The sequence below is a fragment of the Nestor notabilis genome, unplaced genomic scaffold, assembly GCF_000696875.1.
Source record: "Nestor notabilis isolate BGI_N333 unplaced genomic scaffold, ASM69687v1 scaffold4524, whole genome shotgun sequence".
Lineage (NCBI taxonomy): Eukaryota > Metazoa > Chordata > Aves > Psittaciformes > Psittacidae > Nestor > Nestor notabilis.
Genome location: NW_009925052.1, coordinates 5,970 through 18,854, shown reverse-complemented (window position 1 = coordinate 18,854; position 12,885 = coordinate 5,970). Strand labels below are relative to the sequence as shown.

General features: G+C 39.1%; 1 protein-coding gene across 1 annotated transcript in view; it reads right to left on the bottom strand.

Moving 5' to 3' along the window:
• LOC104404438 (putative E3 ubiquitin-protein ligase UNKL) overlaps nt 1–12,885 on the bottom strand; it is a gene marked incomplete at its 3' end in the record, with an annotated part of 37,004 nt that overhangs the window by 19,813 nt on the left and 4,306 nt on the right. Inside the window, exons 2-5 of the mRNA XM_010012866.1 lie at nt 10,559–10,709; nt 7,598–7,731; nt 5,859–5,994; nt 4,989–5,106 (exon numbers count right to left, since the gene is read on the bottom strand). Of these exons, the coding sequence (XP_010011168.1) occupies nt 4,989–5,106; nt 5,859–5,994; nt 7,598–7,731; nt 10,559–10,709 (539 nt within the window). The remainder of the gene's footprint in view (nt 1–4,988; nt 5,107–5,858; nt 5,995–7,597; nt 7,732–10,558; nt 10,710–12,885) is intronic.

Genomic DNA, 12,885 nt, shown 5'->3' with positions numbered 1-12,885 from the left:
TCCCTAACATGACTGGGTGTGCAACAACTGAAATAATGCTGACTGTTCATGACAGTAATGATTAAGGTGCCAATAAGATCTAGATTCAGTTTACTGCTTTACCAAGCTTTTCCATTTTTAAAAAGAGAAAAAAGGAAGACCCAGGGGACTGTGGGCCAGTCAGTCTCACCTCAGTGCCCAGCAAGACCGCGGAGCACATCCTCATGGAAACAGTGTTAAAGGCACATGGAAACTAAGGAGGTGACTGGAGACAGCCAACATGGCTTCACTAAGGGCAAATCATGCCTGACAAATTTGGTGGTTTTCGACGATGGGGCTACGGTGTTAGTGGATAACGGGAGAATGACTTGCATCATCTACCCGGACTTGTGCAAGGCATCTGACACTGTCCCACACAACATCCTTGTCTCTAAGCTGGGTAGGCATGACTCGGTGGGCAAGGAACTGTCTGGATGGCCACATGCTCTTAGGGCTGGAGCAGCTCTGCTCTGGAGCCAGGCTGAGAGAGCTGGGCTGGGGCAGCTGGAGAAGAGAAGGCTCCTGAAGGGGAGACCTTAGAGCAGCTCCAGTGCCTAAAGGGGCTCCAGGAAACCTGGAGAGGGGCTTTGGACAAGGGCCTGTAGGGACAGGCCAAGGGGAATGGCTTTAACCTGAAAGATGGTAGATTTATATTAAACATAAAGAAGAACTTCTTCACTATGAGCGGTGAGGCGCTGGCACAGGGTGCCCAGAGAAGCTGTGGCTGCCCCATCCCTGGCAGTGTTCAAGGCCAGGCTGGACACAGGGGCTTGGAGCAACCTGCTCTAGTGGAAGGTGTCCCTGCCCGTGGCAGGGGGTTGGAGCTGGAGGAACTTTAAGGTCCTTTCCAGTCCAAACCATTCCGTGATTCTTTGACCTTGATGATACTTGGATCTCACAACACTGTGAGGACAGGCTGACACTCTATCATATTGCAACAATATTAAGAATCTATTTAAAATCACATTGACTCTTTAGAAAATGAATTCTGGTCATTTGCAAGTCTGCTGCAAACAGCAGAGGGATCTTTTTGTTCCCTAAACCTTGGTACTTTGACTTTCGGTATCAGCTGAGTGATTCATGGCTCTGTAAGTAGTAATTCTCAGGTCAGAATGCAACTTCTTGGATACTTTAGCATAAGCTGTGTAAAAAAATGTTTACCTTGGACTCCCACCTTAGAGAAAACACGAAAAATGAAACTATGTATTAAAAAAATTAACAACTAGTCCTGCAAGCTCTTTATTTTGGAGCTATTTTAAGCATCTTAGATAAATTTCCCTCTCATAAGTGATTCTGAATCAAAGGCTGAAAACTTAGTTGCTATATTCACTACTAGTTGATGCATAATCCAAAGGTTGTCCAAGAAACTATAGTAAAATGCTAATCACAAAAATACTACCGATGCTTATCATTCTACAAATAATTTATTTTTCCTTGAAAAAAAAAAAAGTGACAAAACATCCATGCTGTGGACATGTATTCACTCAAATGACACACTCAGACAAAACAGTAGGACTGATCCTTCCACCAATTTCACTAGGAACTATCACAGATATTGAAAAAAACACAGAAGTCATTTGTGGACAGCACACTCAAAGTAGGAAATGAAGCTGGGGCCATCTTTCTTTGCTGTTCTCTGGTTACTGGTTAAATATAAACCCCAATGCTGTATACACAGTGCTAATGATGCAGAAGGGGGTAAAAACAGAAGAGAAGAGCTGACTTCCAAACGCTTTCAACACCACATGTAATTGGAAGTTCATTCTTTGTTTGAGTTCCTAGCCTAAAAACCAGCCTCACCTGATTCTATGAGCTACCCAGATGGTTCACAGTGCCTCTGGCAAATGCTACAGATACAAGTGATAATATAAATAATATCAAAATACTACTGGGGCAGAGCTTGCACCTCAAAAGACAGACCTGGGAGATGGCCACATCATCTGCATATACTGACATTACAAGACAGACAGCAAACTCAAAGAACTAAATCATTACAGGAGACTAACTTCCCAGCTGTAGATGAAAACACGGCTGCTATCTATTAACAGTAGAATCAAGCTGTTCCTGAGTGTGATAACCAGGAGAATTTTTCCAAAAATAGTCACTGAGCTAAGAGGCAATATTCTTTATTTTAATTTGGTAAAGAGCAAGTACATGAAAACATCCAATGAGAGAAGATAATGTTGGATGAATTGAGTATTAATTCAATTTGAAGGACATAAAAAAGTTAAGGCTGAACTGAAGTTATTGATATCAAATAAGTAGACTGAGGAATGAAGGTAACTGATTAACACCATTAAATATACTGAATTTCATTATGAACTGGACCAAATGAGTGCTGCGAAGCCTCAAGTCAGAGATATAAAAGCTGTATGGAATTTCCGCTCTAACCACACAACTGGATGGAAGTCAGAGCATGAGCAAAGGAGGGAAAGGATCACAGGGTGGTAAGTTGCTGAAAGAAAACTCCTCTTTCAATGCAGGCACATTGCTAGTTTCTGCGATATTAAATACGAGACCTAAAATTAGGTGAGGTCATAACACTATCCCCACCAAACTGCCCATCTATCCTGCTTCCACCCTTTGTAGGCTTTCCTTTTGTGTCTGTGTTTGTCCAGGAGCTGCTGCTTCATCCATGCAGGCCTCCTGCCATTTTTGAATGACTTCCTCTTTGTTGGGATGCATCACTTATGAGCTTGGAGAAGGTGATGCTTGAATATTAACCAGCTTTTTTTTGGCCCCTCTTCCCTCCATGGTTCTCTACCATGCAGATCCCTGAAAAGGCTGAGGTCTGCTCTCCTGAAGCCCAGGGTAGTGAGCTTGCTGTGGTCCCTCCTTCCTGCCCTAAGGATCCTGAAATCAACCATTTCATGGTCACTGCTGCCAAGGCTGCCCTTGAGCTTCACATTCCCCACCAACTCACCATTGCTGATGCGAACAAGGTCCAGCACAGCCCCCTCCTATTGGTTCCAACATCACTTGGAGAAGGAGTTTACCACCAATGCATTCCAGGAACCTCCTGGATTGCTTGTGCCCTGCTGCGTACCCACCAGATATCAGGGTGGTTGAAGTCCCTCATGAGGATCAGAGCTTGTGCTGCTCCTATGTGTCTACAGCAAGCTTTACCCACTCAGTCTTCCTGGTCGGGTGGCCTCTAGCAGATCCCCACTGTAATGTCACCTGTCCCTGCCCTCCCTTTAATCCTGTCCCCTAAGCTCTTGGTTGGCTCCTCATCCACCCCAGGTGGAACTCTGTGCACTCCCGCTGGTCACTCACATAGAGGGCAATATCTCCTCCTTGTCTCCCCTGCCTGTTCTTCCTGAAGAGCCTGTATCCTTCCATTCCAACACTCTGCCATAGGAGCCATCCCACCACATCTCCGTAATGCAAATAAAATCATTGCCCTGCAGGTGCAGGTACATCTCTAACTCCCCTTGTTTATTCCCCATGCTATATGCCTTTGCAAGTTAGGCCACATATGTTTATATGAGCATTTAAGTAGCTCACGCATATTTGAGAAGAGAAAAAATAGCTGATTTAGGTCACTGCATGTCCACTAATTATTCTGTCTGTTGCCATTCGGATTAAAGACAGATAAAATGGGATAAAATCATAAATACATTTGGCAAAGGCACATCATGGTAGATCCACCGTATAACTTTGAGAAATCAAAGACCCTTCTCTAAAATGGAAATGTGGTCATTCTAGTAAGGACTTCAATAAAGGACATGGTCAGGTTAATTAAGACAATGAAGAACGTGTTTCTTAACAGTGTCATATATCTGCTGTTAGATTGACTAATGGAGAGATGATGATGGATGGTATGAAAGAGGAAAGCATCTGACAAAATCAACACCAGAACTCAAGGCTCAGCCTTGTGACTTAGTATGGTAGCAATACTAAGCAGAAAGACACCTCCAGTACAGAAAAAAGCTGGAATATGATGCAGAAGAAATTAGATGATCTGAAATAAATTTGGATTGTAAAATCCCCAGTAATCAGGACAGTGAAATTCTGGAGCAGCATCTCAAGAGTAGAGACAGCTGACACCTTTTTAGTGTCATGCAGCTGGTCAACTTATGACAGGAAATGTATGATATGAAGCTAGCAACAAACCTGGAGTCAATAGTCTAATACTTCCTTTCACAGTATGATATTGAAATGCCTTCAATAGTCTTCATAATTGGAAGAGAAATTAGCAATTGAATGGTCTTTGCTTACAGCTTACTAAGTATTAAACTTTCTAGTGAAAGAAATCACATCCTGCTGTGAATTCTTTGTGTCCATTCAAAGGTCCCAAAATGAAAACAGACATCCAGTGTTGTACAGACAGCTTCTAGCATAGCATGTCTTTTTCAGTATCACATTTGTTTCCATTAACTGGTACATTTAACCTTTTCATAGTGCTGCGTAAGAATTAAACCTCAGCAGACTGCATGCCACTGCATTTCACTATCACGCTCAAGCATCCAACAAACTTACAATGACTCTGCCTACAGAGGACTCTAAAATGATTTAAATTGTTTTTCTGGAGTGTCTTACTTCAACCACTATGAGAGTTTCCTGGTCTTTCCACTTCCTCCTGATCAATTCAGGCTTCTTGTAATTATTTGCAATAAAACTTTTTTAATTATACTTAAAATAGAAATTTGACCCAAGTTAGTTATTACTACCGTGACTTCCTTACCAATCCAAGAAGTTAGGTAAAAAAGTGAACACATTTATACCCAAATCCAGAGAATAATGATTATTTTTTCATAAGAAATACAACAAAAGTGCCTATCATCAGTGAAAACCGCAGCAGTACAAATAAGTATTTCTTAGAAGATCTTGTTTTGCTTAAGTGAATACCTCAACAACTGAAGTCTTGAATGCATGCCACACGTTTTTTCATTAATAATATCTTAATTGATAATCTAATCCATAATAAATTTGAAATCACTAAAAATAAGCAGAGATGTTGTTCTTACCTCAGGATGAAACTGCTGCTCTGTACGAGAATGACAATATTGACAGCTATCCCCACTTTCACACCTTGAAGGTTCACCCCATTCATCTGCATGTTTTACATTGGGGCAAGGAGTGGACCTAGAAAAAAGTGATGTCCAGACAGGTCTGTATCTACTTCTTAGCAGAAGTCTCAAAGAATTTCCCACTAAATCTCAGAACCTTAGATTCTGGGACGTACAAAGTTGCAAATTCTGAGACATTCTGACTTTCTGTAAATTCTTTGACAGAAAGATGAGCTAGTAGGATTCTATCTTCTGTCTAATGACATTTATTCACAGTCCTGAGACTGTCAAGCAAAGCCCATCAATTCTAAACCTTGTACTGTTGCACAAAAACCCCCCACCAAAACCAATGAAGAAACCAGAGTGTATGAAAGTTATGTAAAATGATGTAATGATGAGTGATGTAATGATAAAAAGAGAGAATGCATTAAATTTTGCTCTTAAAAATATTGCTCAGAAATAGAAATTTATAGAACAAAATCAGAAAAAAAGACAGAAATTATAATTGATCTTCTTGTAACAAAGGTAGGAGTTAGTGATTCCAAGTTTTTACAGAACATGCTTTTATTTTTCACAAGTAAGAAGGATATTTCCATTACAGATTCACAGTTTTTGTCTTTAGAACTGCCTGATCATTCAGATCAGATGGTTTTGTTTTTTTTTTTTTTCAAAAAAACCCAAACCATTTAGCACGGCTATTGGGAAAGACGTGGTTTTACTCCATTAGGAACATCCAATTGCATTATAGAAGAACCCAACAGATCAGTCCATTAAAAAAAAAGCTGTCTGACTGACCAAAAAGTCTATTCTTAATAAGTATTTATGTACCTGTATTTGAATTTTCTGGGATTTCGTCTTCTATCTCGACTATTGTGATAGTGTGGACATGCATATCCCTGGCGGCAAAGTCTGGGTGGCTTGGTACACTGTTCTGTCTTGTAGCCAGCTAATACGAAACTGGTGTCTGCAAACAGGTCAACAATTACAAGAAATAAACAACTAAATTTTGCATTCCGAGTGTCTTTAGTGAGTGTGGGTTTCACACTGCTTTTGGAAAAAGAATTGTAAGTTTTTGTGTACAAATTACAGACCCCTCCATTCATATAAACTTAGACTGACTCCTGCAGCTTTCACTGAAAGTCTAACACATTTACATGCAAAGCAGTCGTCGTTGCTTTTATATTCAATAGCAATATTACAATAAAGTACACAAATAAAGCACTAGCAATCTATTGGTGGAGAAACCATCCAGGAATTCTAATTATACACATTTAACATTCTGAAAATGAATACTTGAAAATAAATTATTCATTTTAATAAGACAAAGACTAAAAACTTATACGATTTTGTATCTGGGTTGCTCTTAAGTTTCGTGTTGACAGTCCTTATTTTACCAAAACTGCTTTCATGTTAAGGCTTGGTAAGGCTGTCCAGTAAAATCTTCCTGGACAAATTCTAAGCCTCTTTAGAGAAGACACTTTGCCTCTGTCCCTACACCTTTGGTTCCAGGAAGGAGGAACTAGGAAATGACAAATAAGGTTCTGTGTAGAAACAGAAAAATTCTGAGAAACAATGCAGCAAGTAAATAAACTAGAAGGTACAATTTAGCTAATGGCAAGCATGGGTTTGTGAGGAGTAAATCATGTCAAACCAATCTAACTTCTTCCTAAGATGGGAAAATGGATGTAGGTGAAAGAGAAAGCAGTCAATGTCATGTACCTTGAATTCAGCATTTTAGCCTGGTATGTTCTCAAAAACAAATTGCACAATACTACAAGACTCCTGTAGGATTTGTGAAAAACTAGCTGAATAAATGTTCTCAAAATGTCATTAATGATGCACATTCAAATAGCAAAGATTACCATGTGTGAGGGTGCTGAGGCGCTGGCACAGGGTGCCCAGGGAAGCTGCAGCTGCCCCATCCCTGGCAGTGTTCAAGGCCAGGATGGACACAGGTGCTTGGAGCAACCTGCTCTAGTGGAAGGGGGTTGGAACTGGATGAGCTTTAAGGTCCCTTCCAACTCAAACCATTCTGTGATCTCTGGCTACAAAATAAGCAAGTCTAAACCACGAACATGAGAACCAACGTTCTAATTTTCTGTTTAATATTCTATTTCATTCCTGTTAGTCAAGTTCAGCGAATAATGGTCCATAAATTAGTATATTAATAAGCCAAAAAAACAAGATTCCAATCATTACTACTACTTAGCACAAACCAGAGCTCCTACTGGTTTTAAGAACACTTCGATGTTCCTAAACATTGTTCTTAAGAACAATTCAATGACACAGACTAGCAGCACTTGTACTGAATAAACAGACATATTAAATATTTTCAAAGACCCTACTAGACCAAGTATTTAAAACATTTTCAAAACAAAACATTTTCAAAATGCAATCTGAATATAAATGTGACAGACATCACGACTCGTTCACAAATATCGCCATTACTTGTATAAACCAATTTTTACTCTGTTAAGACTTTTGAACTTCTCCCAGATGAACATCCAGGATCAGCAAATTGGATCAAACACTAATCAAGAAACAGAAAGGAGACAGGGTAATGTTACCGTGCCATCTTGGATCTTCACTAAGGATCTTCTCAATCATTGCCTGGCTTGCTAAAATTCCTGGTTGCAGATCTGGAATGCCTTCACCACATCCTAGCTGCCCATTCTGTAAGGTTTCCTGTGCCTGAAGTTCTCTGGAATGGGGAAAAGAAAGTAACACTGCTGAACTGTTTATGTATAGCTAAAGTAACTCTATTTGCTGCAGGTATAATCCTGTCCAAATGTACCAGAATCCTGACACTTGATCCAGCTCTTAACAAGCCCAAGCTTAAAAAAGTAAAAAATTGACTGTATTTCATTCCAGGACTTGCACTGAAGCTGGTAAACAAGTGTAAGGAATGACTATTACATACAAATCAAAGAAAACACATGAAGGAATGGTGGCATTATATACACAATGTTTGTACCAGCAATGCCCATCTGTACCTCTATATGCTGGTGTGCTGACATTTCAAATACGCTATTATTTTTTGATATTTCACTGCCACAAAGGATGTGGTAGAACTAAAAAAAATACATAGAAAGAGCAATAAAGGCGATGAGAAATACGGAAGAACTCCTCTATGAGAAAGAATTAAATACCACAAGACTCTCTGTCTTACAAAAGTTATGACTGAAGGAAGGTATAAAATATAGCTATTTAATACTACATCATATAAAAGCAGCCAAAGTACTTTCAGCTCACTGTAAGATTTTGTGAGAGAAGTTTGTCAAGACATGTGGGAGACCTAGAAACAAACAATAATCATTACGAGCAAATGGAATCTCTTCAGCGACAACTTACAACCGCTTTGCAAGTAAGCCACCACAAGATTGCTGCAATATCAGAATGACTACTACCAAACCAAAAGGTATTGTATCAGTGGTATGAAACCTCTACCAAAAATCAGAGACAATTCCATTACACCATTTTAGTAAAATTACGCTGTACAGAGATTCAACAATAGCAAACCAGTACGTAAGATTTAACATTTTTAAAAAATACTATACCATAATTACATTAGGCAGACTTTGAAGCAATGGAAGAACTAGATGAGAAATCAAATACCAGAGGTAAACCTATAACATGAGAATATATTCTCTACTCTACGAGAATCCAAGGCCTCTACTGTCAATTGGCACTGCTTTCTCTAGACACGCATATTCAAGCAGCTTACCTCCTATACCAAAATACTCCTACTCAGGATGTCTGAAGAGAAGTTTGAAAGGTTGTGTGTTATAATGTAACTAGTTATGAAATAATTCACATATTATTTCAAGAACCCCATGTATCTCAAAAAATAAAATCTCAAAGGGAAAGAAAACAAGAGAGACCCAAACCCAAGTCTAAAACCTTTCAAACAGTCAAAATATTTCTTTACAGATTCAGAAAAGGTGCAGGCAATGAGAAGGAAACCAGTTCTTAGAGAGTGCTTTTCTTTCAGATGGATATATCGAAGAACAAGGCTATTACAGGGAATAAATTTAACATCTGCATCAGTGATTCTACTATTACTTTTCTGCTCTTTACTTAAAATGAAGAAACCCGAAGATCTGTGTCCACCATAGTGCAAAAAGACTATCAAAGAAAAAGTAAGACCTGATTGTTTGGACGTTCTTATGAATGCTGGATGCCTGACATCAGAAGCACAGCATATGACTGTTTTTCACAAACATCAAAGAAGTTTGAGGCAGCCTCCTTGTAGGTTCAAGCTGTTAAATGTAGACTCCTGCCACAGGTGTCTTCTGCTCCTCCTGATGCTCTATACATAGCCAATCACCAATAAACAATCATGTAATACATTAAAAGACATTCAGAGAACGGAGCTTGGTTTCAGTCTTGCCATACATTGGCTCCTTATTCTAACTCAACACAAAAGATTACAAAGATGTTAAGCACTCCTTATTGAGACAGATGTGGCCTCATGCTGCATATGCTAAATGAGGGAAGCTAAAAGAAGAAAATGTACAGACATCCTGCAGGAGAAGCATCAGCTAGCTAACTGAAGAAAGTCTTCTGGAAAGAAAAACTACATATAACTAAACAGTATGTGACCAGGCAACGCAGCAGTGAATTCTATGGCAAAATATGACTTTATAATTATGAAAAAGCACTGATTTTACTAAAATTATTGTGAAGGGAGAGTTATCTCCCAACAGAATGTTGAGAATAAGGGATAACAAAGTTAAGAATGTAAGATAGCAGCCATACCAGCTCAGATCAAAGGTTCATCTAGCCTGGAATCCTGTCTCCAACAGTGGCCAATAGCAGATTCCTAGGGAAGAGTATAAGAATAGGGCAAGCGTATAGTGATACTTCCCCAGAATGCTCTTCCAGTGCTCAATAAGAGACACGTGTGACCTCCAAGGCTTCAAAGCTCTGTAGGAATTGGAATCCTTTCCTAGTGAGTATATACAGACCAATTCTTGTAGCAAGAGCTCTTCCTCCACCCATTTATACAATCATAATACCTCCCAACAGCATGCTTATCTCCCAGCTTTGGCCAGAGCTAAAACTCATACCTATGTGATAACAAATTAGAGAGGCAGCAAATAATACTGGTATCTTCCACATGAAAAAATACAACGTAAGTTAAAAAAAAGCCCACAACATCTGTAGGCAAAATGTCAAACAAGCTGAGAACCTGAAAGATGGCTTAACAAAATCATAAATTTGTGAATGTAAAAACCACATGCAAATTTACAAGTCATAAATGAGAAAAGGCAGAGTATCTGGTCTTTTACCAGTCATAAGATTACATATACGGTTCTTGAAACTGAAAGTTACAAAACCTCAGCATTTGTTTTTCCCAGTGTGCTTCTATCTGCTCTCATGATGCACAGTGAATTGTATTCTTACGTTTACAGTTACAGAAGCGAGTGTATTTTTCATGCAAAGCATACTACATTTTCTGGTATGTGGTGATATAACAGACATGGTATTTCCTGCTAATTAGGCTGAATAATTTGAAACAAGACTACCTTATATCATATACTGGTGGTCTAAGGTCATGTGGACCATGAGCAAAGGCACAGTGAATTCCATTCTTCGCACAGTGACCCCGGGCATCTGTTTCATGAATGCATGTTCCAGTCTTGTAATACCGGAGATGATACTTCCTTTCTGTGTCGCCTGTTGTCCGATGAAGGTAAGGGCAACTACGTAACAGAAACAGGAAAGTTAGAGAGGTGCTTTTGAGTTTTATTATTTAATTCTGAATTATGCTCTATCTCTTCTTAACTTATAACAAGTAACTTTGCAGTATTCTTCAAGCAAAAATTGTCCCAGACAAACCACCATCACAGGTCAGCTTCAAAATTAAAACCATGAATATCTATTTCTTAGTCTCTGCTAATGTTATAAGAATGTAAAGAAGGCCAGCTCACAAAGATACTCTAACAGATCTAGTAAACACCCCTGTAAGTAACAACATCATCTGAGCTAAGGAATGACATTTTCCATACTGATACAAGCTCAAACAGTTTCTACATTAGGAGGTAGAAGATGGTCCCTGCCTGCTCTTTATAGACATAAGACTTATTAAACCATTTCAAGGGAAATCTAAAATGACTCATCTATTAAAAGGAAGAGAACCATTTTTACAGCAGCAATACATCTTTGTGCACATACTAACCATTTTTCAGACACAGCTATGAGACTTAGAGTCTATCCTTTAAAATGGCTAGCATCATACATGGATTATAACTGCAACTACCAACAGCAAACAAATTTAAAGAAACCCACAAAAACATATGCACAGGGATGCCTGTTCCCTCCATGTTTCTTTCAGTGTAATTACTTTTGGTCTCTGCTGGTTTTGAAAACTTATTCATTTCCAAAAACTTTCCTCCACCCCAAAGTAAAAAGAAACTGCACCAAAAAAATTAGAGAGTGATACAGAACAATAAATTAAAAGTCCCACAGAAATCTTTTACTTTGAATGGAGGGAGAGTAGTGAAGAACTAAGTAGACTTACACACTCATAAGAATTTTTGCTGGCTTAAGCTTTATTTACTATATTCTAAAAAATGTTACTTGGGAACTAAGCAAATGCAATTGTTTGCAAACATTTACAAGTCTGGTATTCGTCTAGTTACATCAAAATCATATATTTTTCCTGCTGTGTTACATATCTGCAGCTTCTGCAGACTTCCAGGAATTTATACTGTTTATGATTTCTGAGAATCAAGATGCTTCCTTATAGGAATTTAAGATGAGCATTCCGTTAAACAAGATAAATGGGCTGCAGCTAGTGATTTGTACCTATCTCTTTAAATCCCAACAGAATTAATTAGTGGGAAAACTACACATACCAAATTCAGTGCTACACCTCATTTTGTCAGTGTAAGATGAAGCATGGTCTACACTCAGGATCTGAAAGTAGTTCCTTCACACTTCTTGGCTCTACATGAAAAGACAGTCAGGACGCAATCTTTGTTGCATCCATTACACTGCCTCAGCTGCACTTTATCAGAAATTCTTTGTGATGTGTGAATAGCACTGATGCAGCCCTCCTGTTCTGCTAGAATTGCTACTACATGGAAAAATGAGAAAACCCACAAGAGTCAATCAGGTATTTTTGCCAGCACCAGTCCTGTACAGAGCTCTAAACAAGAGGAAATGCAATCTGAGACTATATTTTTGTTATTGCTAACTGTCCCACCACTAGCAGAATCTTTGCAGGGGCCAAATGTTTCCATTTTCCCATCAGACTCTTCATTACAAACTCTGATGTTCCACTCATATCTGAACAGCTCACAAAGGTGAGAATACTCTGTGTATTCTCATGCATAATGTTCACGGCTCCATTTTCACCTACTTAAGTGTGCTCGTTCCTGTTGGAAACAAGAATTAAATGTCTTAACTTCCATGCAAGAAGTGTAGAGGTGTTTACATCTCATTGCTTGTCTCTTAAGTCCACGATTCCTTATGAGAGAGCAAACATTTCTGCTTAAATAGCTGCAGATCTTCCCTGTTGAAATTGCCTTACCAGGGGAGGACTCCACTAAAAAAATAATAATAAAAAGAGAAAGACTTCAATTATTTTTAAATGAGAGAGAACAAGAGTGGAGACTTCAGAGCAGCCTTGCTACAAAAGGATGCTGGAGAGGGACTCTTCATCAGGGACTGTAGTGACAGAACAGTAGGGAATGGGTTTAAACTTCAACAGGGAAGTTCAGATTAAAGGAAGAAGTTCTTTACTGTGAGGGTGATGAGGTGCTGGCACAGGGTGCCCAGAGAAGTGCTAAATGCTCCATCCCTGGCAGTGTTCAAGGTCAGGTCCAACAGAGCCTTGGGCACCATGGTC